The 27,579-nt window shown below is 32.4% G+C and overlaps 1 protein-coding gene and 1 long non-coding RNA gene across 5 annotated transcripts in view; one reads left to right on the forward strand and one right to left on the reverse strand.

Annotated features, from left to right (window-relative positions):
* Nucleotides 1-8,573: 8,573 nt before the first annotated feature.
* Nucleotides 8,574-11,605, reverse strand: LOC107024330 (rac-like GTP-binding protein ARAC7). The gene is made up of 8 exons (XM_015225289.2): nt 11,111-11,605; nt 10,806-10,893; nt 10,619-10,728; nt 10,427-10,490; nt 10,249-10,313; nt 10,103-10,168; nt 9,869-9,975; nt 8,574-8,901 (listed from the first exon to the last, which is right to left on the reverse strand). The coding sequence occupies exons 1-8, from the start codon at nt 11,207-11,209 to the stop codon at nt 8,868-8,870; spliced, it is 633 nt and encodes a 210-aa protein (XP_015080775.1). The 5' UTR covers nt 11,210-11,605; the 3' UTR covers nt 8,574-8,867.
* A 4,567-nt stretch (nt 11,606-16,172) lies between these two features.
* The window catches only part of LOC107026135, a 61,971-nt gene continuing 50,564 nt past the window's right edge, over nt 16,173-27,579 (forward strand). For 2 of the 4 annotated variants that reach the window (XR_003579348.1, XR_001457538.2), the window contains exons 1-3: nt 16,173-17,874; nt 23,241-23,459; nt 24,600-24,715. This is a non-coding gene — a long non-coding RNA (uncharacterized LOC107026135). Of the gene's footprint in view, nt 17,875-18,725; nt 19,275-23,240; nt 23,460-24,599; nt 24,716-27,579 lie in introns of those variants that run through there. The other 2 variants (XR_003579349.1, XR_003579350.1) reach the window with 2 other exon arrangements.

Consider the following 27,579-nt stretch of genomic DNA (forward strand, 5'->3'; position numbering starts at 1 on the left):
AAAGGTGGAGTTTCCCTATTTGGACAGAGCAATAGATTGAATCGTTGTTCGTGGTTACGGAGATGTGAGCAATTTTTTCACTATATTAACATCGGTGACCTAGGACAAAGTCTGTAAGATGCAATTCTTCACCTAAGTGGAAGGGCTAAACCATGGTATTACCAGTTGAGCAAACATAGGGTTGGATGACAAGAATTTTGTGATGAGTTGTGCAAAAGATTTCAAGATGTTGAGAACAACATGTTCAACCATGTTGGGGAGTTAAAGAAGGTAGAACAAAAAGGTATAATAAATGAGTATATGTATATATTTGAAGACTTGAAAACTTGGATGACGATCAGAATCCCCACTATGCTGGAGTTCTTTGTGGAAGGACTCAAGGAAGACATAAGTCATACTGTGAAATTGCTTAATCCTTTCACTATGAGTCAGTTTGTGGAGATGTCTAGGTACTAGTAAAAGGTCATTGATTTCCAAAAACAAGAGGAGCAAAACATCTTGGAACTAAGGAGTGAGCAATGGAGCTCCAATCCAAGGCATCTCCCAATATATCAATAGAGGGGGGAATGTTGTGAGACAAAGCGGACAAAGGAAGTCGAGGTCTAGATGCTATGATGAATAACGGGATATGTTATAAATGTGAAGATAAATACTTTTATGGTCATTAGTCCAAATGAAAAAAGAATAGTGCCCTCATGGGGTTAGAGGAGCAACATGATCCAGGTCCTAGTGGAAACCAAGAAGAAGTAGATGCAGTTATTTTAGAATAAGAGAAGAGCTATTAAGTGGTGGAAGAAGATATTAGCCTAAATGCACTCTCTAAATCTGAAGGTCCCAAATATACTATTTAGCTCAGCGGAGAATCAAAATGGAAGACTGCACTTCCTAGTTTGTAAGACTTAGGAAGTGCCCACAATTTTTTAGACCTAGAGACTGCCAAAAAGATGGGATGTGTCTATCAGAGGCTAGAGCCATGAGAGTTACGGTGGCAGATGGCAATCACATCATGAGGTTACATTCTCGCAAGAAGTTTCAGTGGAAGATACTAGGAATTGTGTTTGAAGATTCAGTTATATTACTTAGGCTGGGAGGTAATGACATGATTTTGGGAGGAGATTGATGAAGGCTCACAACCCAATATTGTTAGATTTTATCAAGTACAAAATGCAGGTTATCCAGAAAGAGTAAAGTGTGGAGCTCAAAGGTATACATCATCAAGGTGAATTGAAGAGTATGTCTACTAATGGGACGAAACAATTGCTCAAAAAGGGTCAATCCATATGTGCTCATTTATTCGCAATTTCAGCTACAGAACATCAAGAACCAGAAAGAGTGCATGTGGGGATTACAACAGTTGTACAGTAATTTCCAGATGTATTTGCCGAGCCCAATTCACTTCCTCCTAGAAGGAATCATAACCACTTCATTCCCCTTGAAACTAGATGCAATACAAATCAGTATCATGCCTTACAGGTACAATTTTTTCTCAAAAAAATGAAATTGAGAAACAGGTGGCAAATATGATGTCTAATGGGATCATACAACCTAGTCACCCCATTTTCCTCCACTGTTCTCCTAGTCCAAAAGAAGGACAAGAGTTGGAGGTTTTGCATTGACTATAGAGCACTGTATTCTATGACCATTAAAGAAAAATTTCCTGTTTCTTTAGTTGATGACCTCATGGATTAGTTGCATGGTTCTTGTATCTACTCTAAGATTGATTTGCAAGTGGGGTATCATCAGATAAGAATGGCTGATAAATTAAGGACATTTACAAAACAACATTATGAACATATTTTGTGCACTTTGAGTATAAAGTCATGCCTTTTAGGTTAACTAATACTCTTCCCATATTTAAGTCACTGATGAATCACGTGTTTCAGAAGTATTTGACATAAATTTGTCCTTGTGTTCTTTGATGATATATTGGTCTTAATACTTTCATAGTAGAACACATACATCACCTCAATGACAAACTAACAATACTGAGGTCAGAGCAAATATATGCAAAATTGTCTTGATGCTCCTTTAGGTAGTCTAAAGTTGAATATCTGGGGCATATTATCATTGGGTAAGGAGTGGCTACCGACCCCTCAAAAATACAAGCTATGGACAAGTGGCCTAAACCTAAATCATTGAAAGCCTTGAGGGGGTTTCTAACCCTAACAGGTATAATAGGAGGTTTGTTCAGCATTAAAGAGTAATTAGTACGCCCCTCACCAACCTCTTGAAGAAAAATCCTTTTAGGTGGTATGACCAATATGAGAAGGCATTTCAACAACTTAAAGTGGCAATGACCCCTGCTCATGTCCTGGTATTGGTTGATTTACAAAACCCTTTATTATGGAGATAGATGTTTATTCTAAAGGGATTGGAGTTGTCCTGCTTAGGGGAAGAACAATTTCCTATTTTAGTAAGACTTTAGCTAATAAACACTTGGGATTATCCACTTATGAGAAGGAGTACATGGCTCTACTATCAGCAGTTGAGAAGTGGAGATACTACTTAAAGGGTGCTCACTTTATTATCATAACAGACCACCATACCCTCAAGTTTTTTCTTGAACAACGAGTGACGATTGCTTTACATCAAAAGGGTTTGACAAAACTCTTAGGCTTGGACTATGAGGTTCAAGGTAAATATATGTTAGCATGAAAGAGGTTGAACCTGCTGGAATTAATGCATCAATATTTAGTCTTCCGAAATTGTCTCTTAGTTTTTCAAGTCTCTTTAGAATTTCGTAGTACATGTATCTAGTAAATTGTGATACATGTATTTAGTTATTTGTGTAAGACTTTTTATTTTCTATTTTGAGTAGTATAAATAGTGATGTAGCTGATGGTAGCAATCATCACAAGTGGTCTTAAGTAACCTATAATAAACTTGAGCATTCTCTTAAGATGCTATTTTCCTTCCATATTTCCTACAAATTGGTATTAGAGAAGGTTTTCGTTCTTAATTTGGGGTTAGGTGAAGAAAAAAAATATGGCATCCAAAACAAATGAAGGTGCTTATTCTTTAATTGTTGTTACTCCATTTTTTGATGGAATTGATTTTGAATACTGGAAGATAAGAATGAGAACACATTTGAAAACAAAAGGTTTTTAGAATATTATTGCAAATGGCTTTGAAAAGATAGACAACGATGGTGATCTCACAGCAGCAGAGATGAAAAATCTTGAGGTTAAGTATCGTCAAGATGCAAAAGCCTTGATCAAAATCAAAATGGGAGTCTCAAGAGCATATTTTGCAAAAATTGATACTTGTGAGACTGTAAAGGAAGCTTTAGATTCTCTAGAAACTGAGGTGTATGGTGAAGAAAAGGTACGCACTATAAATCTTCAAACTCTTAGAAGAGAGTTTCAAAATTTGAAGATGATAGAATCTGATAAAATTGATGATATTGCACAAGAGTCATGAATATTGTTAATGAAATGAGAAATCATGGTGATACAATTTCTGATCAACACGTTGTGGAAAAGATTCTAATTAGTGTCAAAGAAAAGTATGAGTACATTGTTGCTATCACTGAGGAGACGAAAGATCTTTCTAAGCTTTCCATCAAAGAGATAGTTAGATCATTTCGTGCACACGAGAAGCGAAGATCTTTTCGTGAAGATCAACCCAAAGAGACGACTTTCCATTCTAAAAAAAATGAGAATTCTCAAAATTTCTCAAAAAATCAACAGAAGAAGAATTACAAGTCAAAAAGAAGCAGGATCATGATGGTTCTTCCAAGAAGGTTAAAGAAAAAGGTGAGAAAAACTCTAGTCTTTTTGTAAAGTTTGCAAAAAGACTAATTCAATGTAGAAAAATGTTGGCACAAAGGCAAGACCCAATGTAACTTTTGTAAAAAGTTTGGCCACGTTGAAAAGGATTGCTGGCACAAGAAACGGGACCAAACAAATTTTTGCAAAAAAGCATGAGGAAGAAAGGGAAGAAAACCTTTTCTTTGCTTCTAAATCTGATGCTTCTACAAAAGCAACGAATGGTATGTTGATAGTGGTTGTAGTAATCACATGATTGGAGATGAAAAGGCTTTCCTCTCAGTTAATAATAGCATCACTACTAAAGTGAGAATGGGTAATGAAGCCTTAGTTGATGCGAAAGGTAAAGGTCTATTTCGATCAACATGAAGGAAGCGGTAAGCAAATTCATGATGTTCTTTATGTTCCTAATTTGGAAGAAAATTTTCTTAATGTTGGTCAACTCATGGAAAATGGTTATTCTCTTGTGTTTATAGATAATTAATGCAAGATTTATAACAAATTAAGCTAAATCAAGTCATTGTTGAAGTAAAGATGATAAATAGAAACTTCCTTTTGCAATTTCATTACAATGCATTAAATAAATGAAATTGTAGATGATTCATGGATTTGGCACAAAAGATATTGTCACTTGAATTTTCATGGTTTAAAGTTTCTCAAGCAAAAGGACATGGTGCAAGTCCTTCCTGAGATACATACTGAGGTGGATCCATGTGAAAGTTGTATAATGGGAAAGCAACATAGGAAGTCTTTTCGAAAAGGGGGGTCTTGGAGAGCAAGTGTATTTTTGGAACTAATCCACACCGACATTTGCGGATCAATGAAGACTCCATCTCTTGAAAGTCAAAGATATTTTCTAATCTTTATTGATGATTTCTCAAGAATGACTTGGGTTTATTTCTTGAAAGAAAAGTTAGAAGCATTTACTACATTCAAGAAATTTAAAGCCCTTGTTGAGAAGCAAAAGGTTGCAGCATCAAAATCATTCGCAGTAATAGAGGATGTGAATACACAAGTCGAGAATTTGAAGAATATTGCAAAAATGAAGGCATTCAGAAGCAACTTACAGCAGGATATACTCCTCAACAAGATGGTGTATCTGAAAGAAGAAATAGAACAATTGTTGAAATGGCCAGAACTATGATTAATGAGAAAGGGCTGCCAAAATATTTTTGGGCAGAAGCAGTGCATACTGGAGTTCACATCCTTAACAGGTGTCCATCAAAGGCACTAAAGGATAAGACACCACTTGAAGCTTGGAGTGGAGTTAAACCTTCTGTAAGTCATTTTTAAAATTTCGGATGTATTTGCTATGCTCATGTACCTGGTGAAAAAAGAACAAAATTGGATGAAAAAAAAGTAAAAAATGTATCTTTCTTGGTTATAGTGATGTAACAAAATGATATAGGATTCTCAATGTCAAAACTAAAACTTGTTGTTAGTAGAGATCTCATTTTTTATGAAAAACAACATGGAATTGGGAGGATAAAGAGATAGAGAATACTGCTATCATATCTTCAAATCAAGAAGAGTATGATAAAGATGAAGATGTCTCTCAAGGGGGAGATCCCACATTCAGATGATGAAGAACCGCCTCAAAGAGGAACAAAAATGTTGAGTGACATTTATCAAAGATGTAACTTTGTTGGTGTTGAGCCAGAAAATTATGAAGAAGCAATAATGTGTGATGTTTAGAAGAAAGCCATGGAAGAATAAATTCGGATGATTGAAAAAAAATAATACTTGGGAGCTTGTGACTATACCCAGAGAAAGAGAAGTTGTAAGTCTAAAATGGATTTACAAAATCAAACTCAATCAAGAAGGAGATATTCAAAAGCACAAAGCAAGGTTGGATGCTAGAGGCTTCACACAAAAAACAAGTAATGATTTTTATGGAACTTTCTCTCCAGTTGCTCATCTTGAGACAATTAGAACTGTAACTGTTGTTGTTGCACAAAAGAAATGAAAGATATTACAACTTGATGTTAAACCTGCATTTCTGAATGGAAAACTTGATGAAGAGATTTATGTTGAGCAACCTCAAGGATTTTTTGTTCAAGGGGGAGAAGAGAAGGTGTACATGCTAAAAAAAGCTCTTTACGGACTGAAGCAAGCTCCAAGAGCCTGATACAATGAAATAGGTACATACTTTCTGAAAAATAATTTTCAGAGAAGTAAAAGTGAAGCCACTTTGTATGTGAAGAAAGAACATGGCAGCATTATCATTGTTTGTCTCTATGTGGATGATCTGCTCTTTACAGGAAATGACGTAAAGATGATGCAAAATTTCAAGCAAGATATGATGCAAGCTTATGAAATGAGTGATCTTAGGTTGCTAAATTATTTCTTGGGCGTCGAAGTTTCTCAAGTGAAAGAAGGAATTTTCATTTCTCAAAAGAAGTAACTAAAAGTATTCTTCAAAAATTCAAAATGATGGATTGCAGGTCGTGGTCATACCATTAGCAGCAAATGAGAAGTTTAGAAAAGATGATGGAGAAAAGAAAGCTAATAGCTCACTTTATAGGAGCTGGATTGGAAGTTTGTTATATCTTACTTCAACAAGGCCCAGATAATATGTTTGCTGCTAGTTTATTATCTAGATTCATGCAAAAACCAAGCCAAGTGCATTTTGGAGCTGCAAAACATGTTCTACACTACTTGCATGGAACAATGGATTATGGGATAATGTACAAATTTGGTGGAGATTTGAACTTAATTGGTTATTCTTATAGTGATTGGGTTGGAAGTATAGATGACATGAAGAGTATTTCTTGTTATACTTTCTTATTTGGATCAAGTATTTGTTCTTGATTATCAAAAACGCAAAGTGTTGTTACTCAATCCACTGCCGAAGCAGAATATGTTTCAGCATCCAAGGCTACTTCTCAAGTTATTTGGCTTAGGAGAATATTTGAAGACATTGGTGAAAAATAAAAAAAAGGATTGTTCTATATTGTGATAACAAATCAGCAATTGCAATTGCCAAGAATCCAGTCAGCCATGAAAGATCAAAGCATATTTCCATCAAGTATCATTTTATCCGAGAAGCACAAGAGAAAGACGAAATTCAGTTGCATTATTGTCAGACAGGAGAACAACTTGCTGACATCTTCACCAAAGCACTTTCTAGAGAAAATTTTTGCTATCTTCGAGAACGCAAGCGAATGCTGGGGGAGTGTTGTAGTTAATGTATCAATGTTTAGTCTTCCGAAATTGTTTCTTAGTTTTTCAAGAAGTCTCTTTAGAATTTCGTAGTACATGTATCTAGTAAATTGTGACACATGTATTAGTTATTTGTGCAAGACATTTTGTTTTCTATTTTGAGTAGTATAAATAATGATATAATTTATTATCATAATCATCTCAAGTGGTCTTAAATAGCCTATAATAAACTTGAGTATTCTCTAAATATACTATTTTCCTTTCATATTTCCTACAGAACCAACCCCTTATTAGTTAAAGAATAGTAGCCTGGATTGTTAAATATATGTTTCACGCCAATAATAACCAAACATACCCATAGTTGGTCGACAATCCTTGATGCCTTATAAGCATTATCATAGGTGAAAAGATAGATGATTTCCATAGAATAGGTGCATTTGACTATCCAAACTAGGCAATGACCTGTGATATTTTTTTTTAGTTAGCAAGCTCGAGGATAACCATTTTTATTTATCTTATAGGAATATATGTTTAAACATGCAAATAAAATTTATAATTATCTCATTACTTTTTAAGTTATTTACATCGCATATAATGATTATTATTACTAACATATAATTTAATATTATTAATTCAAATCAATTTCTACTTTACCATTTATATTCACCTAATTTATTATTTTTTATTAAATTTATTTATCAACCAAATTGACCAACAAATGGTTTAAAGTAATAACGTTGATTCGTCTTCTTAGTCATATGAATGATAAATACAAGTTTAATGTGAGAATATTGTTTTTACTATGTGAGAGGACTATATTTAAGACTAGTACACCACAACTTGTAACCATAATGCATGCATATTGATATAGTAAGCTTGATTCATAATCATAAAATATTTATATGGGTTCATGAAAATATTGCATTTTTATCAAATCATGTATAATAAGATCAATCATGAATCATGACGAATAAACTTGAAATCAATTTAACCCATAAGCAAAATCATGAAAAGACTGAAATTAGGCAAGAATCATAATGGAAATTTGAGGTTTCTCGGGGAATGAATCGGTGAATAGCACCCATTGATTCATTTCTCACAACCTTGACAGAAACCCTTGGTGAAATTGGAAAGGAGACTAGAAGATCCTTAGAACCCTAACTTGCTTCGAGAAGAAGTCATAACATCCAAATTGCATGTCCAAACAAATTACCAACTTTATCTCATAATTTCAAATCATGATTTCTATCGAATGACCAAACGGACTCTAAGCCTCTTGACTAGGTACACCCCTTCAAAAATCATCTCTTTAAGAGTGTCTAAACTATATTGGGCCAATGGGTGAACGATGACATTTCTAAATCAAATCCAATAAATAAAAAATAATTACTATTCTTTTCCGATTAGGTGTTGTTAGTCAGTATTTCTTCTATATTACGGTCGCAAAAGATTGTTAAACAGTGTATTTCCTTATTACGTTCATTTTGTGTCTCCATTATAGGTTGTGACATGAAGTTGTGGCGTTTTCTTCTTATTTAGAAGTCATTTTTCTGGTTCAAGTTCAAGGGACTTCGGAATGTGAGATCTGTTTTATGGTCTTCTTTGAAAGTACTCTCTTTGAAATTAAAAAAAAAAAGAAAATGATTTATCGTAAAAGATAAGAAGTGCATTTGGGATGATATTCCTTTAACCAAGTTAACAGTGTATCCACAAGACCAACACATTAAAAATACATAACTTGAGGAAATCAACAATTCCCTCTGCTTCTCCACAAATAGTTTGTGCTACAAAACAGGTAATACAATACAATCTTCGTCAGCTATATCATAATAATGCAAGCTCCAGCTTTGGCTTGTAGCGCAAAAAAACAACTGGGAAGAGCTTGAGTCAGATCATGTTGGAAGGATACATATCACGAAAACCAAATCCTAAACTTTCCTAAGCAACACAGCCTCCACAAACGATCCCCCTGCTGTTGAAACCAAGTGAAACTTTAGAGACTGAACAAATAGTCTATCAACAAGCAACATACTATGGTTCTCATTTATAAAGTTACGAACTAAGAATCACTTCGCCAAATAGTTGAAAGTATTTGTAGAGCAAATGCAAAAACTTAAATGAACTCCGACTAGACACCACCTGAGTGCCTATACAATTAGTGAGAGCAAGCCATAGATGCCTCAATACAAAGAGCAAGCATGTGGATAGCAACATTGATTCGCATTCAGTGCATTCTCAACAATTTGGATCTAACAGAACAAAACTGAAAAGCACGGTACAAAATGCCAAATACATTTGCCTTGCTTTGTCTTGTGACTTGTAAAAATCAGAAAATCTTAAGCCAATTCAGATGGTTTAGTGAAACATATATCCCAAGTTACTTCTTAACCCTGGTAAAGCAAATAGTATAGTTCAAACATAAAATTTGAACATACCACCTCCAAGCAGAGTCAGTTTGCAATAAACATCAGCATTAATTCACATTGAAACAACATTTTGCACCTCATAAAAACCATATCTTGTTTCCATGATTTGTCTAATTTACAATGACCGTTGAGTTTTTGGATTAACAACCTTCATTTTGGTAGTTTAAAAGACTAATGGAAAGAGTTACATCTTGTGATTCACACTAGGTGAAGCATGCCCTAAGTTTCAAATTGTGTTGGTACGTAAGCAGTCAGGTCAACTCATAAGGAACAACAACAACAACAACAACAACGTAACCGGTTTAATCCCACAAGTGGAGTCTGAGGAGGGTGGTGTGTACACAACTTTAACTCTACAAACAAGGTAGAGAGGCACTGTTATTTGGTAGACCCTCGGCTCAAGTAAAGCATATCAAAATCAAGTATGTAGCACATGGTAAACTCATAAGGATATAGTTATTATATGGTCCAATTCTTGTTGATAAACAATATATGTTAGAATGCTAAACTTACACAATTGAACAACCAGTGCTTCTTTGCCTTTTCTTCCTCGCTACCTCCTTCCTCCTAGGAGGCTGAAGCACAACCTTGATTGCAGTGTCAAAAACAGCTTTCACATTCTGACAGCCATAATCAGTTAAGTTAAAAAGGCAAATATTTCAAATTACAAGTGTTAGCGAAAGTTCGCCTAGCAGCCAACACATAGTTAATGAGACTGAAGGTTAATATTTAGCACAGCTAAAATACCTGTTGAGTTTTAGAGCTGCACTCTATGTAAGCTGCTGCACCAATTTGTTTCCTTAGCTCTTCCCCCTGCATTCAAGCCAATTGAGTCATGAATGTGCCAGCTCTGTTAAAGCATTTGCAAATTCCAAAATAACATATTCACGCACTTGGGCAGGTGTTATAATATTTGAGCCCATATGATCTGCTAGATAGCGATTATCTTCTCGAATGTCTAGCAAAAATGTAGAAACGAATAAGCTTTAGTAATAGGAAATCAAGAACAAATCTCTCCATATCCATCGGCTTGTAAAATACAATAAAATGAGATATCAGCTTAACTCATACCTAATTTAGTTCCAACAAGTACAATTGGGACATTGGGTGCAAAACGACGAAGTTCAGGCATCCACTGCATTCAATTTATAGTAAGATTAAACTTTTGCATCATTGACAATGACAATAATAGAGATATACCAACAAAAAATAGACATTTTTGTTGAAACAATGATATAGAAAAGTAAGTGTTGGAAGGAGTACCTTTTTAAGAACATTTTCATAGCTTGCGCTACTTATTAAAGAGAAAGCTAGTACAAAAATGTCTGCACCCCTGTAACTTAGTGGTCTCAGCCTGCTATAATCCTCTTGACCTTTACCACAAAGTTAATACATAAGTCCAATGTACAAATAAAAAACAACCCACCTATTTGCATAAAAGTTGAAGTACCTGCAGTATCCCACAAACCCAAATTGACAATGCTCCCATCCACAGCTACATTGGCACTGAAATTGTCAAATACAGTTGGAACATAGTCCTGCCAAGAAAACCCCCAAAATAAGAACTGGAACAACTGTCGATGAAACAAATATTTGGATTTGGGGAAAAATATTGATGAATGTGTCAAATTAGCTCTTCTGCTTAACTCATGTTCCAAAAGCTAGCTAAAAAAAAAGGATTGTTCAAGCTTTACCAGAGTCCACTCGTCTCATGCCCAGATTAGAAGTAGTTTAACAAGGAAAGAAGAAACTCACAGTAGGGAACTTGTTACTAGTGTAACAAATGAGCATGCAGGTCTTGCCAACAGCACCATCGCCTACAGTTACACATTTGATGAACTTTGAAGCATTCATATTTCTCAAAAAGTTTCCAGATTATAAGCACCTGTCTTTTCAAGTTCAAAAAGAAAAGGAGAGTATCAGAGAAGGAAGAGTATGTTGAAACCCCAACAATAAGATATAAGATATAGATAGAGGACCCCGCCCCCTCTTATAGTTTCAAGAAAAACACATTAAATATAACTACAGACAGTAATTGGCAGAAGGAGAGAGACGAATATGTGTTGTGGCATATTAGTGGAAGTGTTTCTTATTTAATAAGATATCTTGAAATTGAGGCGTGAATATAAAAAAAAAATTCAGATTGTCACTCCCGCTTGAGCTATGCAAACCACTATCTAAATTTAATGAGAGTTTAATATAAATTTCAAACACGGAGGGCGAAAAAAAAGAGAGAAAAAGGAGTCAAAAAGAGTGTTATTTTTCAAACTTGTCAATAAATTTGAAAATCTTATAAAGTAGTACGTACTAGTGAAACTAAACATCACTATTGACAAGTGATGGAAAAATAGGTTGGAGGATGTGGATGGGGCCCTATTTTTAAACGGCTCAAAACGACTTTTGTGGGTTCCATCTTTTGGTGCACCTACACTATCTTCCTACTCTCTATTCCTTGCATCATTCACCACGCATTTGCTTATCACTACTATTTATTTGAATCTATCATTGAAAAATCAGTAAAAGATCTTTATTGTGTACAAAAAATAATTGACACTTTTATATATTAATTAACAGTTTAATTATAAAGTGTGTATTTTTATTTTTAATGAAATTATTTACAGTCACATAAATTTTTATCATTCATTTTGTTTTATAAATTTTAAAAATCTTACTTTTTTTTCTTAAATTTCGCATCGAGTCTGGGAGAAATGGAGTATAAAATAAAGATAATATATTGAAATTAAGAGGAACAAATATGGAAAGAGAAAACGTAATGTAGCAGTAATTTTTCTTTATTATTGAACATTTTTTCTTCTTTATATCATTTCATATTAGAAAAAAGGTCTGAAAAATAGTTTAACTTAAGTGGAAATTATTGTTACGATACAAAATTTTATGAAGATCTTTTATCCCCTCTCCTTCGAACTATTTAATAGTATACTTGTGCCCACGTGGATACATTACTATTTATAATTATGCAATTCTTTTGTCCACGTGGACACATATATACCTTTGAAATACACTATTAAATAGTGTATTAGGTAAAATGTCCTTTAAAAATTTGATATCGTAACAATAATATCAGTCAAAGTTCAGATATATTTCAATTTTTTTCCCCTTCATATTATAAGAGGGGATAAATATATAAGCTACAAAACTTGAGCACAAAGTTACTAGGCATGGAGTTTATTTTTTGGGCACAAAATATATTGTGTGGACATTTATTTTAAAATACTCACAATTGGATGTACAAATAAAAGAAAAAAACTTAGTGAAAGAAAAAGTGTAGTAATACACTTTATTTGCCTCATTAAAAACTTTTACCAGAAAAATTTAGTGGGATGAAACCTAGTTAAAGAAAAAAGAGTGCGACGCGTATTTACTCCCCTTAATGAAAACATCACTTAAAAATCTGAAAATGACACATTACAATCTTGTATATCAACTTCTCAAAGGTTGAAGTTGGTAATGTCTTCGTGAATATATATCTGTTAGATTTTCACTTGAACGAACTTGTTGAACTATTTCACCCTTGTTTTGAAGATCACGAGTAAAATAAGAATAAAATATATATTTTGTTACCTCCTTTGATGTGTCCTCTTCTTAATTGTGTTATATATGTGTTCTTTTCTCATATAATGTTGTTGGATTATCTCTTTTCGAAGTGATGTCACATTTTTCTTGAATGTGTAGAGTTAATGATCTTGACCAAATATATTTTTGACAACCAGTTGATGATCTAGTCAGTTTAGACAAATTGCTCATTTGACTTGTTAGACACAACAATCAAACATTGAGCGACACTTTCACTTGTACGAAAATAAACTGATTATTTTGTGAAATGATTTAATATGACAGTATTTCCATGTGAAAACATACAACTTTCTTGAAATCAAACTTCATAATTTCTTGCAATTCCATAATCAATAAACCTTACAAATCAGAATAAATAATTTGTGTCAATATTTGTTTCTCTAATATCTTCACCGATAAAAGTGATGTTATATAAGAAATAATAATAGCACAATACATAGGTGCATCAATTGCACTATAACATGGTTCTTTCTTACCATTTTATTGAGATCACAGTTGATCTTTATGTCAAGCGATATCATAACCATTGGGGTACTATTCAATGGAATTGCTTTAAAATCCTTCATGAATTTTCATAAAACTAGTTCTCGGAATGTGCATCACGCGTTTGTCTCCTAATTGATATAAGAAAACTTTAATTTATATAGCTAAGTTCAAATCTAAGTCCTTTCATATGTAAGTTTAACATAAGAATATAACTCTGCACAAAATATAACATAACATATTGTGTTAGATGTTGGAGGCTTCATGGAAAATTAATATTTTATTTTATCAGAGGAATTAATATATTTTAATAACTAAACACAAGTTTTAATAATCAAAAAAGAAATTGTCTATAAAAAAAGATACGTATAAAGAAAAATATTACAAAATGTTTGGGCGGTATGCCATCAAATTTATAGAAAAAATTACAATTTCAAACGAAAAAAAAAGAAGTAAATAAAGATATGACATCACATTAAAATATATATACAAAAATATTTTCATACTAATTAAATTACATTTTGTTAAAAGTAGACTTACTCTAGACAACACATGCCTTACTCTAGACGAAACATATCATATGTATAAAAAATTATAATCATATAACAATAATAAATAAGACAAACAGAAAAGAAGACATGAATATGGTAAGAATAAAGATATATATATATATATATATATATATATATAATGAATTCTAAAACAATATTATTCAATGTATCACTTAGTCATTTTTTTACTATACATTATTTTTTATTTTATTTTTACTTTTGCACTTATTTTGTACCTTTCTATAACAATTAAGTACATGAAATTTTTAAATATTTGAGATTACATATAAAAAGAAAAAAGTACAAATATGTTGGTTTAAAAAGATAAATGATTATCAAACAATGAAAGAGACATAATTATTATTCTATGAGATTTAACATGTTTACCCTCAAAATAATTAATGATAAATACAAAATGTGATTAGCTTTACTATATATATCCTAAAAATAGAAGAAAGGTTGAATACAAAAATACAATAATCAACTACGAAGTTATATTTAAGAACTCAAAACGATAGAGATATGAAAAATAAATATTTACTTACAACTTCATATTGGAGTATATTCATCTTGTAACTATCATAATTTACATATTTCTCAATAAAAAGAAGATGAATATGCATGAAATTTAAAGAATAGAAATAAACAAAATACTAAGAATTCTTATAATTACAAACTGGTAATGAAAATTTTACAAGGGATGTAGACTAACCTACTGTAGAATGCAAGATGATTACAAACTTGAATAACATAAGGAATATAAATAATATGGTGTGAGTATGTTTGATAGACTCTTCACTTACCCCCACTTATCTTACAAATTAAAATTGAAAGGTTATTAGACTCTTCATTATCTACATTTAATTAGTACATGAATATATGATGCATTAAGATCTTATTTGATGCATGAATTTATATATAACTTTTACTTAATATTTAATTAATTAAATAGATATTAATATTAATTTATTTTAGGGGTAACATAAGGATAAAATGGTAAGTCAATTTTGAGGTTAGGAGCTTCCCACTTATAATAATATATGATAAACATGATAATCATTCATTATATGTATTTCAAGTTTTTTTCTTATATTGTCATACAGAGAACCTCATTTCATCTACCATGTGAGAACAATTTCTATACAATAATGTTAGTACTTCTGCAAAAATCTTTTATGCCTTAAAAGTACTAATCATATTTTATATCTTACGATTTTATTTGTACCATAATAACTCATTTGTATCCCACTAACATTATACTTGGTATATGGACTATAAGTCCCAAATATCATTTTTAAAAGGAAAATAGAATATACTTGAATCGCATAAATATTGTCCAATGATTGATCTATTTATACCATTTGATGGATTTGAATTCAAGATCCTTGCCACCATTTACAATCTTTTAGCGCTAAATTATATATATTTAAAATATTATCGACGGTTATTTGATATAGACTATAATATGACAAAACTTGTCGATCTCTATTTATTTCAAGTACATGAATTTTTGCAAAGTTTTTATGAAGTGTTATGTTATGGTCCTCTTTCTAAAGATTTTGTGTCATTATCATCACAACCTTGATCATTTTGTTCCTTTACTTCTTCAAGAAATTTTATCTTTTGAATCGAGTAATCTATCACGCTTCAAGCATATCATAAATTATGTTCTTCTAGAATTTTTTATTGAAATATTTATAACTAGATTATAACATACAGTCATCGAATGCATCTGACTTTTGACTTAAATTATCTCTTCAAGGAGGATCTGAACAATGATGACATAACTTATTTTTCAATTTATTATCTCCCACTAATGTTAGAGAATCTACAATTCACCCAATCTTATATGGGGACTCATCTTTGTGCATTGTGTAGTTGGTGAAATAATTGAATAATACACTGCATATTTAATTTTCTAAATGAAAAGTATTTGGTACCTGACCCTGAATTAAATAGAAATTCATTTAATCTTCCTTAAATCATAGCCTCTTATGTTCAAATTACTTAATTCATAGCCTTTTATTCCTATTCAATCCATTTCAAGCGCGTCCTTAAATCCAACTTTATTTCAATTATAGCTTTCTGATTCAATTCCATTTTAAAAAAACTCTCATCTTTTAATCTGAGTCATCCATCTCAATTTGATATACAATCCTGATATAATTCTAGTCGTACTTTTCTTTAAACCAATAATCAAGATTGAATTTTCATTCTTTCATATTTAAGAGATCCAATCTCCACCTCACATTCTTATTTCTCCAAAAAACTTGTCCACCGCACCTCACCCTTTTCCTCTTCTCTGTCTCACCACCTGCGAGCACCACTGCTCTGCCATCTCCAGCGAGGCTACCATGGCAATCGCCACCATATTCTCCTCTTCTCCTCTCTCCTGTGTGCTAGTGGCCGACGAAACCAGCCACCAAATGCCACCCTCTCTTTCTCACAGAGCCATCTCAGATGAAGCTAACACCAACTCAAACCCCGATCCTCTCTTCTCTCTTTCTCTACTCTGATGAAACCACCATGTGAAGGCACCAGTGAGACATCCTTGCAACCATTCGACCTATCGCCCCACTCTTCTCTTTTCTCCGACGAAGGCACCAAAAACTACTAAAGTAGCAAGAGCATTGAATATCCATTTCGAAGAACATGTATGGGACTAGTGAGTCGGTGGCCAGCGAACCCCGCTCTTCATTTTTCTCCGTCGGAGTGATGGAGACAACAACATAAGAAACCACTCCAACAAGCTGCTGTGATGACGGTAACAAACACTATTTGAAACGGATTTGGTCGATAAGAAGTTTTAAAATTTTGACATGCTTAAAATGAATCTTAATAAATCAGCTTTAGTTAGTTCTTTTGTTCGATTTTGATATACTTCGATAATGGAATATACGATCTAAGCATGAACTGGTATTCTAAAAATAATGTTGGGTTTTAAAAGGTGTGAATGGAAAATAAAGAGTTACACCTTTTATAACGAGTCGCGACTTTTATGAAAAGTTGCGACTTTTATGAAGAGTTATGACTTTTATGAAAAGTTGCTATTTTAATGAAAAATTGTGATTTTTATGAAAAGTTATGACTTTTATGAAAGGTTGTGACATTTTTGAAATATTGACTCTTCCAAAGTTTTGTGACCTTTTCGGTAAGACATAGTAAAAATCTTTCCACACTACCTTTTGTTTTTTTAATAGATGGAGGGTTTTCCTCTCATTTTAGTTGAAATTTTTTTTGGACTTCTTCTACTACTAAATCTAGTATTATAAATGTACTTTATTGTCGTTGAGTGGTTTGCTGACACCGTGGTTTTTGTATCGATACACCAATGAATAAGACCTTTTCTATCCTGGGAGAATATATTTCATTAACCTCGGATACTTGAGGGAAATAATTTCCTTAAGGGGTCACTGTGCATTTAGTGAGTTCGATTTTATTTCTTTGAAAAAATATTCTTATATTGTTTCTAATTCTTCTTTTGATTCTATTTTCTCTACTAGTTTTAACTTTTTAGTTATGTAAGTTTTGGGTCGTGGGTTGTCCATGTGGACCAACCTGACCTGACACATTCTGTTTTATGTCTTATCCAATTAATTAAATAAATAAATAATTTGTAACTACTCAACCTCTCCTTAAAAGGCTCATAATGGGAATAATTTTCATAAGGTACGTGAAAACGTGAAATAGAGAGGAAATTGTGTGAAATAGAAAATAAAAAACAAGCAATCAGTCAAGGAACAAAGAAGTGAGTTTCTCAGAAAAATTAATCAACACAAAGCAGACTTCTATTTTGTGAACTCAGATCTTTGTTTTCTAATGATTCAAAGACGGACTTGAGCACCAATCTGTCAAAGAAGCAGATCAACGTCTTTAGCTGTGAATTACAAGGTACACACCTTGTTATTGATTTACCTTAATAATCCAACATTGGTATCAGACTCATCGCTATTAATCTCATTATGTGTTGCATTCTTAGCTATTCACTTTATATGCTTATAAGAAATTAAAATTGAGACTATTTTATTTAAAAATTAATGAATAGAAAGATTTTTTTTGGAAGAGGTTCAATATTTTTTGACGTTTAATTGTGGATTAATAATATGGAATTGTGACTCATTAAATAGATAGGATTACTTGTCCTACTAAGAAAGTAATTATGAATGTTTTTAAGAAAAATACTATTTCTGTTTAATAGCGATCTGAAAATTGGTTGGAAGATATTTTTGGTCGAAACATATTTTTTCTTATTCTACTTGTGCGTAACTTTCAGAAAACATATTACAATGGAATAACAAAATTAAAAAGAGTACGATACGAATTGTTGAAAAATTGGTTGTTTTTTGACTGTTTCTGAAAAGCGGCATCTATCTGGAGCAATCTTGAAATTTGTTGTGCAGCTTTTGGGTAGAAACTTGTTCTTTTTTTTAATCATCTGCTCGTTTTGAGTTTTTCGAAAATATATTATAATAGAGAAATAGACTTAAAACGAGTAAGATATGGACTTTTAAGTTGGACTGGAAAAAAACGTATTTTTAAGGATTTTTTTTAGATTAGAGTCTTATTTAAGATTATTTTTATATGTGTCCTCTTTAGGATCTTATTGGTCTTGTGTATTTGTTTAGTCCTTGTGTTCCTTGAACAATTACTTGCCTTTTATGAGAAATTTGTGACGTATGGTGTCACATTAAATGATATTAATCATATTTCGTTTTGTTTCAATTTCTGATATGGCTGAAAAGAAACATGTTCAAATTACTCCAAGTGAGAGTTCTTAAAGTCGAGCAAAAGGACAAGGTCGAAGATCAACCTGCCGTAAGATATGTTTCCGAGAGTGAGATGTCATACGGATTGGTGTCCCAAAAGAGACACAAAGTATATTAAGGAATGAAAGGACTATTCGAAAAAAAATAAAAAGATTTAAGAGAGTTTAAATCTTTGAAGATGGATCCCCTTGGTTGTTTAATAGGATTCCTCCAGATCTGTCGTAAAATTTGAAAAGCTTAATGAAAGTGACATTCAAGTTACAAAGAGGGAAGGATATGATGTTTTGCATCATTCCTTGCCAGAATACTAGAAGAATGAACTGAATGAAGTTAGAATCGAAATTTGGGATAGTGAAAAAAATATGGAAGTACTATATAAAAATAGGATTTAAATGGGTAAAACTTCACCCATGATGTATCCATATACTCCTTTTTTTATCAGAATTTTTTTATATTTATTAAAATTTGAAGTGAACATCTTTAATTGTGCTTTAATATGAATATTTGAGTTTTTATTCTCTTTTACTTTTTTGGATAAGTGAATGATTATTCTATTGCACAATATCATATGGTGTTTAAAAATTAGACATTCAAATCTGTGTGATTATAGTCTAAAATAAATTAGTGTACACATTAAGAAGTTAATTTCCAAATTTTGTTAAATGTTTAATTCATAGATGATGAATGAATGATTACGTATCTTTTTGATTTTACATTTAAATATCAAACCTTTATGAGAATTGATTTGCTTGATTGTGTATTTCACATGTATAATTATTGAAATTTTCTTCCTAATTATATGTCAATAACTGAAATGACATGCTAGATTAGGTCACATAGGGCAAGATTGAATGAATAAGTCGGCAAAATTGAAATATCAACTTATAAAAATTGCCTTGCTAGAAAGATTACGCGCAAACCATTGGGGAGGCTAAGAGAGATAAATTTCCGCTTCAATTAATTCATTTTGATATTTGTGGTCCAATAAATGTAAGGAAAAGGTTTGGTATACATTTATTGATGATTTCACGTGCTTTGATTATGTCTATTTGATTTTTCATAAATCTGAAGCACTTGAGTGCTTTAAATGATATATGAATGAAGTTGAAAACCAATTAGATGAAAGCATAAAAGCTTTAAGAACCGATCAAGGACGTGAATATTTGTCAAAACAATTTGAAGAATTATGTACTGAAAATGGTACTTTTCAGACAATTAACTACTCCTTATACACCTCAACAAAATGGTGTAGTTGAAACAAGGAGTAAAACATTATTACACATGATAAGATCAATGATGGCGCTGGAAAATTTGTCGATCTCTTTCTGGAGAAATGCATTATTGATTGCGGCTTACGTATTGAACAAAATGTCTTCCACGCCTTATGAACTTTGGATTGGTCATAAAACAAACCTGAATGTTCTACGACCATGGGGTTGTGCAACATATATTAAAGATCATTTGGTGAGTTTGGTAAACTAAGTCAAAAAGGAAAGAAATGTATCTCTATAAGGTACTCTGAACGCTCCAAAGGGTATATTTTCATCAACGAATTGGAGGATGGAAGTATTATTGAAATTGTATCACGAGATGTCAGTTTTTTGGAAAATGATTTTCCCAAAAGGGTGAAGTAGATGAAGCAGAATCTCTGTACAAAATGTTGAATTCAGAAGATCAGTTATGTTTGTCAAACATACTTGATAATTCAATGGATCAAGAAATGATCCTGGTCCAAGTCATAGTTATGAATCCCAAGATCCTATAAAGGAATCTGAACTTCAAATTCTTAAGAGTATAAGAAAAGGTTATCCTAAACGATCTTATGAGATTGAGGATTATCTCCTACAGAATTGGGTAAACCTAATTCTGTAATGGAGGCATTATCAAGCCCTGAAAGGGATGAATGGTTAAAAGCGATGAAAGAAGAATTAGAGTCTATGAAAATCAATAAAATCTGGGATGTATTTGACCTTCCTTAGGACGTAAAGCTATTGAGAATAAATGTATTCTTAAAGTTAAATGTAAATCGGATGGGTCAATATGAAGATACAAAGCACTATTGGTTGCAAAAGGTTTTACTCAAGAAGTTGGAATAAAATATGAAGAAATTTTTTCACCACGTGTGAAGTTTACATCCATGCGGTTATTTTTAGTTATAGTTGCTCGTTTAGATCTAGAATTATACCATATGGATGTGAAGACTATTTTTCTCAATGGAGAATTAAGCGAAGAAATCTACATGGTACAACCAGTAGGTTTAGTTGTTAAAGGTCAAGAAAAGAAAATTTGTAAATTGAAAAAATAAATTTATGACCTAAAACAATTTTCAAGGCAATGATATCTAAGATTTCATAAGGAGGTAATGTCATTCGATTACACCATAATCGATGAAGACCATTGTATCTATGTGAAAAGGTCCAATGAAAATTTTGTAATTCTTTTTCTTTACGTAGATGATATTTTATTGGTTGAAAATAATTTGGAGTATGTAAAAACTATCAAGTCATGACTATCAAAATCATTTGATATGAAAGATTTGGGTGAAGCAGACTACATATTGGGTGTTAAAATCCAAAGAAATCGCTCCATGAAATTTATCTTAAGAAACTTATATAAAAAAATATTGGAACATTTTCGAATGTATGGTTACAAACCCATGGATACTCCTGTAGCAAGGGGTGAAACATTAAGCCTTAAAATGTGTCCAAAGAAAAGAAAAGAAAGACATATCTCGAGTTCCTTATTCTAGTGCTGTCGGGAATTTGATGTATGCTATTATATGTACTCGCACAAAAATTTGTTATGCCGTGAGTCTATTAACAAAAATCAATTTAATCTTAAAAACGATCACCATAAAGCAGTAAAGTGAATATTCCAATATCTGAAGGGAACTGCAGATCATACACTATGTTATAGTGGATCTGATTTATTCATAAAAGGTTATACAGATGCTGATTGGACTGCAGGGATGATAGAAAATCAACATCTGATTTTGTTTTCGTACTAAATGGCGGTACTATTTCATGGAAAAGTAAGAAGCAAGCCCGCACGACTCTTTCAACCATGAAATCTGAATTTATGGCATGTGCGTTTGCATTACAAAAAAGTGGTTAGGTCAAAGAGATTCTTTGAACATTAGAGTATTGCAAAGAATTCTAAGGGTTCAATGATTCTATATTATGATGGTCAAGCAACAATCCTGTACATAAAGGACCCTAAGTATCATAGAAGAACCAAACTCATTGACATCAAGTATAACTTTGTGAGAGACATAGTGTTAAGTGGAGAAATAACTTTACAATACATTCATAAACGTGAAATGATAGTTGATTTTTTTAAGATCATCTCTAGAGACTTGTTTGAAAAACATGTTAAGGCTCTAGGTTTACATAAAGTATGGTAATATTTTAGTATAGTAAACTAACTTGATTGTTATGATATTCTCTTCTATAAATAACTATTGAATTTTTGTTTAAATGTAGTATGCATGTGATAATACGTATGATATAAAATGTATCGAGCAAGTCGCGAGATTATCTCTCTCACACGAGAAATTGCGTCTTACGTTGGGGAATGTGAAAAGATGAATTTCATCACCATTTTATGACTTGTTTTATGATGTAGACAAAAGTTTCTTCAAGAAATGAGCTTAAGGATCACTAAAAAGAGAAACTAGGGTTAAACATCTGGAGATGTTTAGACCAAGGTCTGTACGATGTTGAATAATTAATAAAATGAGACATATACACCAATTTAAGGTGTAAACATCGTAGAACGTGCTTCATACCACATGTGTCTAGCGATCAATGGGTCAATGAAAGAATATTCTCTGCTTCTTCATTCTATTAGACCCAGAAAAGTTAAATGAACTTTTTAATGAAATACCTTTTGACCTTTTGTTTTTTTTGAATTTTAAATCGGTGTTGCTACTTTAGCATGTTCCTAATATCCATGAGCGATTCGACAATGCATTATATGTCCAGAAAAACAGTTGATATGGAACGAATAGATTCAAGTCATAAGGGAAGATGATTAAATGAAAAATTCATCTTGTATACATAAGCCGACTATTACACTCAAGTGTAATTGTGTGGATAAAGTTAACATGAACTCGAGTTCACCTCTTTAAGAGGTTGAAGGATCGAATAAGTAACTACTGAAGTAGCGAATGACGTCTAGGGTATTGTGAGTAATAGTGTCCTTTAATAGTAGTCAATTCTTTCCACATGTGATTGAGTTCATATATAGGGCTTGTAAAACCTTAACGATGAGCTCTTCATGCTCACAGGTCGCACGAACTATTTTTTGTATGAATTGTGTGTCTGATTGATATTATGTTTACTTGGGTCTTGTCCACCATATGCAAAGTGGGAGATGTAAGTTTTGGGTCATAGGTCGTCCATGTGGACCGACTCGACTCGACCTGATCTGTTTTATGCCTTATCCAATTAATTAATTAAATAATTAATTTTTGATAAATCCGTTTAAAAGGATAAGACAGACTGTTCAACCTCTTCTTAGAAGACTCTTACTGGGAGCATTTTTCTAAGGTACGTGAAACGGGAAATACAGAGGAAATTGTGTGAAACAAAAAACTAAAAACAAGCGATCAATCAAGAAACAAAGATCTTTGTTTCCTAGTGATTCACAGACGGACTTACACCAGCCTGTCAAAGAAGCAGCTAGACGATTTTCACTGTGAATTACAAGGTACACATCTTGTTGTTGATTTATCTTAATAATTCAAAAAGTTCAAAAATATTTTTTAAACTTTATTATTTCTTATCAAGTTCTTCATAAATTTATTCTAAATATCTTAGTGCTTTAGATCAGCCTACTATTGTTTTGATCTCTTTTGTTAATAATGATGTGAAACTCATTGATACTTATTCGTTTCACTCATATCAGTGATTTTGTCTCATTAACTTTGTATATATTTAATTATGGTCTAAATTGGCTTTTTGATTATGGTGTTTGATTTTGAGAATTTTTTATTGTAAGCATCGTTTCACTAATATGAATAACTTGATTCAGATTCATACTGGTGTAGTGCTGCATCAATAATGGTAAATTTTAGCATGATAACTGATTCATATTGTGTTACTTAATATAGTAGGGATAATGCACAAGTACCCCTCAACCTATGTTCGAAATTACAGAGACACACTTATACTATACTAAGGTCCTATTACCCTCCTGAACTTATTTTATAAGTAATTTTCTACCCCTTTTCGGTCTACGTGACACTAGCTTGAAGAAAAGTCAACTAGCGTTGGGCCCACAAGATAGTGGCACGTAGGCCGAAAAGAGGTAGAAAATTATTAATAAAATAAGTTCAGGGGTAATAGGATCTTAGTATAGTATAAGTATGTCTCTGAGATTTGGGTAATAGATTGAGGGGATATTTGTGCATTATCCAAATTTAAAATGATGGTTACTTGTTATTCATGGTCAATAATGATTCCCTGTCCCCTCAATTTTTTTTTCGTAATAGTAATATTGCTTAATTTTGTCTGCGAGAATATCTTCCTTCTTTTCTGATTGTTATTAGTTGTTCTATTTAAGTACTTATCCTCGTGATTTATGCATTATTCTCTAGGTATATAAACTTGATTTGCTTGCTTATGCATATAATTTAGGTAAATGGATTGATTGCTTTTTATAAATTATTTTTCCTTTTATTATATGTACGTACATATTTTATTTGTTCACTTTTAAGTTTTTTTTTTTGCTTTATTTTTTTTAAAAAAAAGTTATTCTCAAAATCTGTTTAAGTAGCATTTTCCATAATTCACTCTTAATTAATTCTCTTCTCTTTTATTTGTTTGACCTCATATGTGTTATAAAAAGGGACTTCTCCTCTCATTTTGAGGATCACGCTTTAACAATCCAATAAGATTGAGTTTGCTGCTTCGAATCAAATAAGAATCAAGTTTACTTTGCTGAATAATTAATCTCTCTAACAGGTTAGTTTTTTTTTTTTTGATCAATTCAATTTCTTGTATTGCATTCGTATATTATTTCACAGACTTTATTAATCATGAGGTCTAAATGGAATCAACTGTATTAGTCTCTGTTCCACTGTGTGTGCCTATTTATTTAAGTTTGTGTGATTATTATGAGTAAAACAAAGCATGTATGTCAGTCTACATTCCCTCTTGCTGCGTGTGATGTTGTGTTTGTTGGTATGTACATGATTCACTATTGCCTATAATGTTATTGTTCTTTTGTTGAAATTAATTCCTCTAAGTGGTACTATATATTTTGTATTTTTGTACTTTGTTCGTATGTCTTGATAACAAACAAAGTTTGAACATAAAAGTTCAAGATGTGAAAGTTTTCCTGGGTCGGGGATACATCTGAATGGAGTTTTACTTGAATTTATTTTTAATGTATTCTTTCATTAATTGTGGTTTTACTTTATTCATCTTCTTAATATCTTTGTAAACTTAATATCACGCCCCGAGCCTATACCCTGGACTGACACTCAAGAACCATTTCTGATCCCCAAGCGAATCCTTGTCCTGACTACATGACTTACATGAAATTATAGGTAAACCCGTAGACATTTAAGAAATTCCTAGGAATATTTCTTGCCAAATGTTTAACATGAATCACGGGTTAAGCAAAAATATGAGAAAAATACTGGAAACGTCTAATTAAGTTTGTCTGTGAAACCTTTAACAAAGTAAGATAGATGTTGGGACAAGACCCGTGACACCTCCAAAGCTACTAAATGAAATAAAATGGTCTCCTGGAAGAAAAGAGAAAAGAGACCTCACTAAAATTTGTCTGTGAGTGGATAACGATCTCAAGTAAGCGCATGTTGATGATCCTGAGTACTTGTATTAGAATCATGAAACAATGCAAGTCGAATGACGTTAGTACATTGAATGTACTAGTAAGTGATAAGGTTAGAGTAAACAACTTACTGGCTTGAATGACTGAATATAACATAAGGGATCAATACATGAAATATGGAATAAAAAATAGTTTAACTTTACAACACAATATACAATGATAACAACAAAAAAATAATACACTTTACTCGTGGGAAGTTTCTCTAACCGAAAACTATTACCATGGTCCAAGTTACGATACAACATTTTGCCTCATATTGCAGGTCATCCTATACTTTGTCGGGGTATAAGATGATATCGTGACTATAGATCCATCTAATTGGCCTTCTCAAAGATAGTGAGGAATCACATGACAAATTTATGCTATCCTATCCTACGTTAGCTACGTAGTTCTGTGGGACTTCAGAATCATAAGAGACTCTAACTCAACTCGGTGTTTGATACTACTCCCAACATATTTGATATAACTTTATGCTCAATTTACCTATTACAAGGAATGGACTTCTTACTTGATTTGGATACCTATCAAAACATGATACATTGTTACGTTCTTGAAAGCATGCATTTGTGAAATTATCTTTCAAGTCTGATAATCAATATAAGTACATAACTATATCGCTAGACATATAAATAACATTTGAAACTCTTAATTGTTTATGAAATTGAACCTTTTGAACTTTACTCTTAACTTCACTTGATTTTATATGTGAGTTTAAGAGATATGATTTGGATATAGGATCTCTCAATGATTAATGAAGACTTAGAAAGTTAGAATAAGAAGAGAACGAAGACATGTTTTGAAGACCATTGGTGTGACGCTGATAGGAAAATGAAACTTTGGTCGTGGAATATTTTTGTGACAAAGGACTTCGTATCCTCTACGCAACACAGAGAGGGAATGATTATCTAGGTACTTAAACTTCTAAATGCATCCGTAACGTGGACCTGGGCGTATATTTTTGCTCGATCTTCTTTTTCTCTCCCAAATACGATTCAATTCATACCAACACAATTCTATTGCCCAATTTCATGATTTTTCATAGACCCGAAATGTTTACAATGAAACCCACACAATATACATCAAGAACAACACTCATTCGAAAAAACACATCAAGAACAATACTCATTCGAAAAAACACTCACCTCAAGAACTCAACATGACTCCATTCACAAAAAATGAAACAATATTTCAAGAATTTCCCGAAGAACCTTACATAAACGATTTCACGTACAAAATTTACTTAGCAAAAATCATTTCACGTGAGGATGAACAAATACATCACTATGAGAAACCTCACATACACCAAAAGGACTAAGTTCTTGGTGATTTCTCCAAAACCTTGAAGAGTTCTTGAAACGTCCTCCTTTCTCCTCTTGAACTTTGCCCTGACTTGCTTAAATATTTTTGAGAGAATGAAAACTGACTTCAATCAGCGTAGACCCCTATTTGTGTGAGCCAAAACCTGTGGGTTTTATGGGGTAATGAAAAGACCAAAATGTCCCTCCTTAAAATGGATGAAAAGGCTCTAGATATAGAGGTTGCACTAGAATGGGCATAACTCCTTCATCCAAACTAGATTTGAACAGAACTTGGTGGTACTGGAAAGTGGACTTGAAGTTATTAAATTTGATACCTCATTGGACACATAATGCATTATGTGATAAAAGTTTTGGTCGTTTTAAATTGACTCAAAACTCAAAATTTAAAGGGTAACTTATACGAGTATTATTTTAGTTCTTTTGAATTTAGCCCTTTCTTAGAACGAGGTGTTACAATATCTCCCCCTTAGAAACATTTTTCCTCAAATGAGATCACTCTTAGTACCTTTGTTTGGAATTTCTCCGGGAGCAAAGAGATGTGGGTATTTCAACTTCATATGATCCTTAACTTCCCAAGTAGCTTCTACGACAAATTTCTTCCTCCATAAGACCTTGAACAATGCCACCTCCTTGGTTCTCAACTTGCGAAC

Source organism: Solanum pennellii, chromosome 7, assembly GCF_001406875.1.
Source record: "Solanum pennellii chromosome 7, SPENNV200".
Lineage (NCBI taxonomy): Eukaryota > Viridiplantae > Streptophyta > Magnoliopsida > Solanales > Solanaceae > Solanum > Solanum pennellii.

What these genes read in the sequence shown, in the direction of transcription:
- LOC107024330 (XM_015225289.2), bottom strand. Translation starts at nt 11,209, where the DNA reads ATGAATGCTTCAAAGTTCATCAAATGTGTAACTGTAGGCGATGGTGCT. An exon ending in ACTTGTTGGAACTAAATTAG is followed by an intron (nt 10,314 to 10,426) that starts GTATGAGTTAAG and finishes CATTTTTGCTAG; the next exon opens with ACATTCGAGAAGATAATCGC. An exon ending in ATATTATAACACCTGCCCAA is followed by an intron (nt 10,169 to 10,248) that starts GTGCGTGAATAT and finishes GCTTGAATGCAG; the next exon opens with GGGGAAGAGCTAAGGAAACA.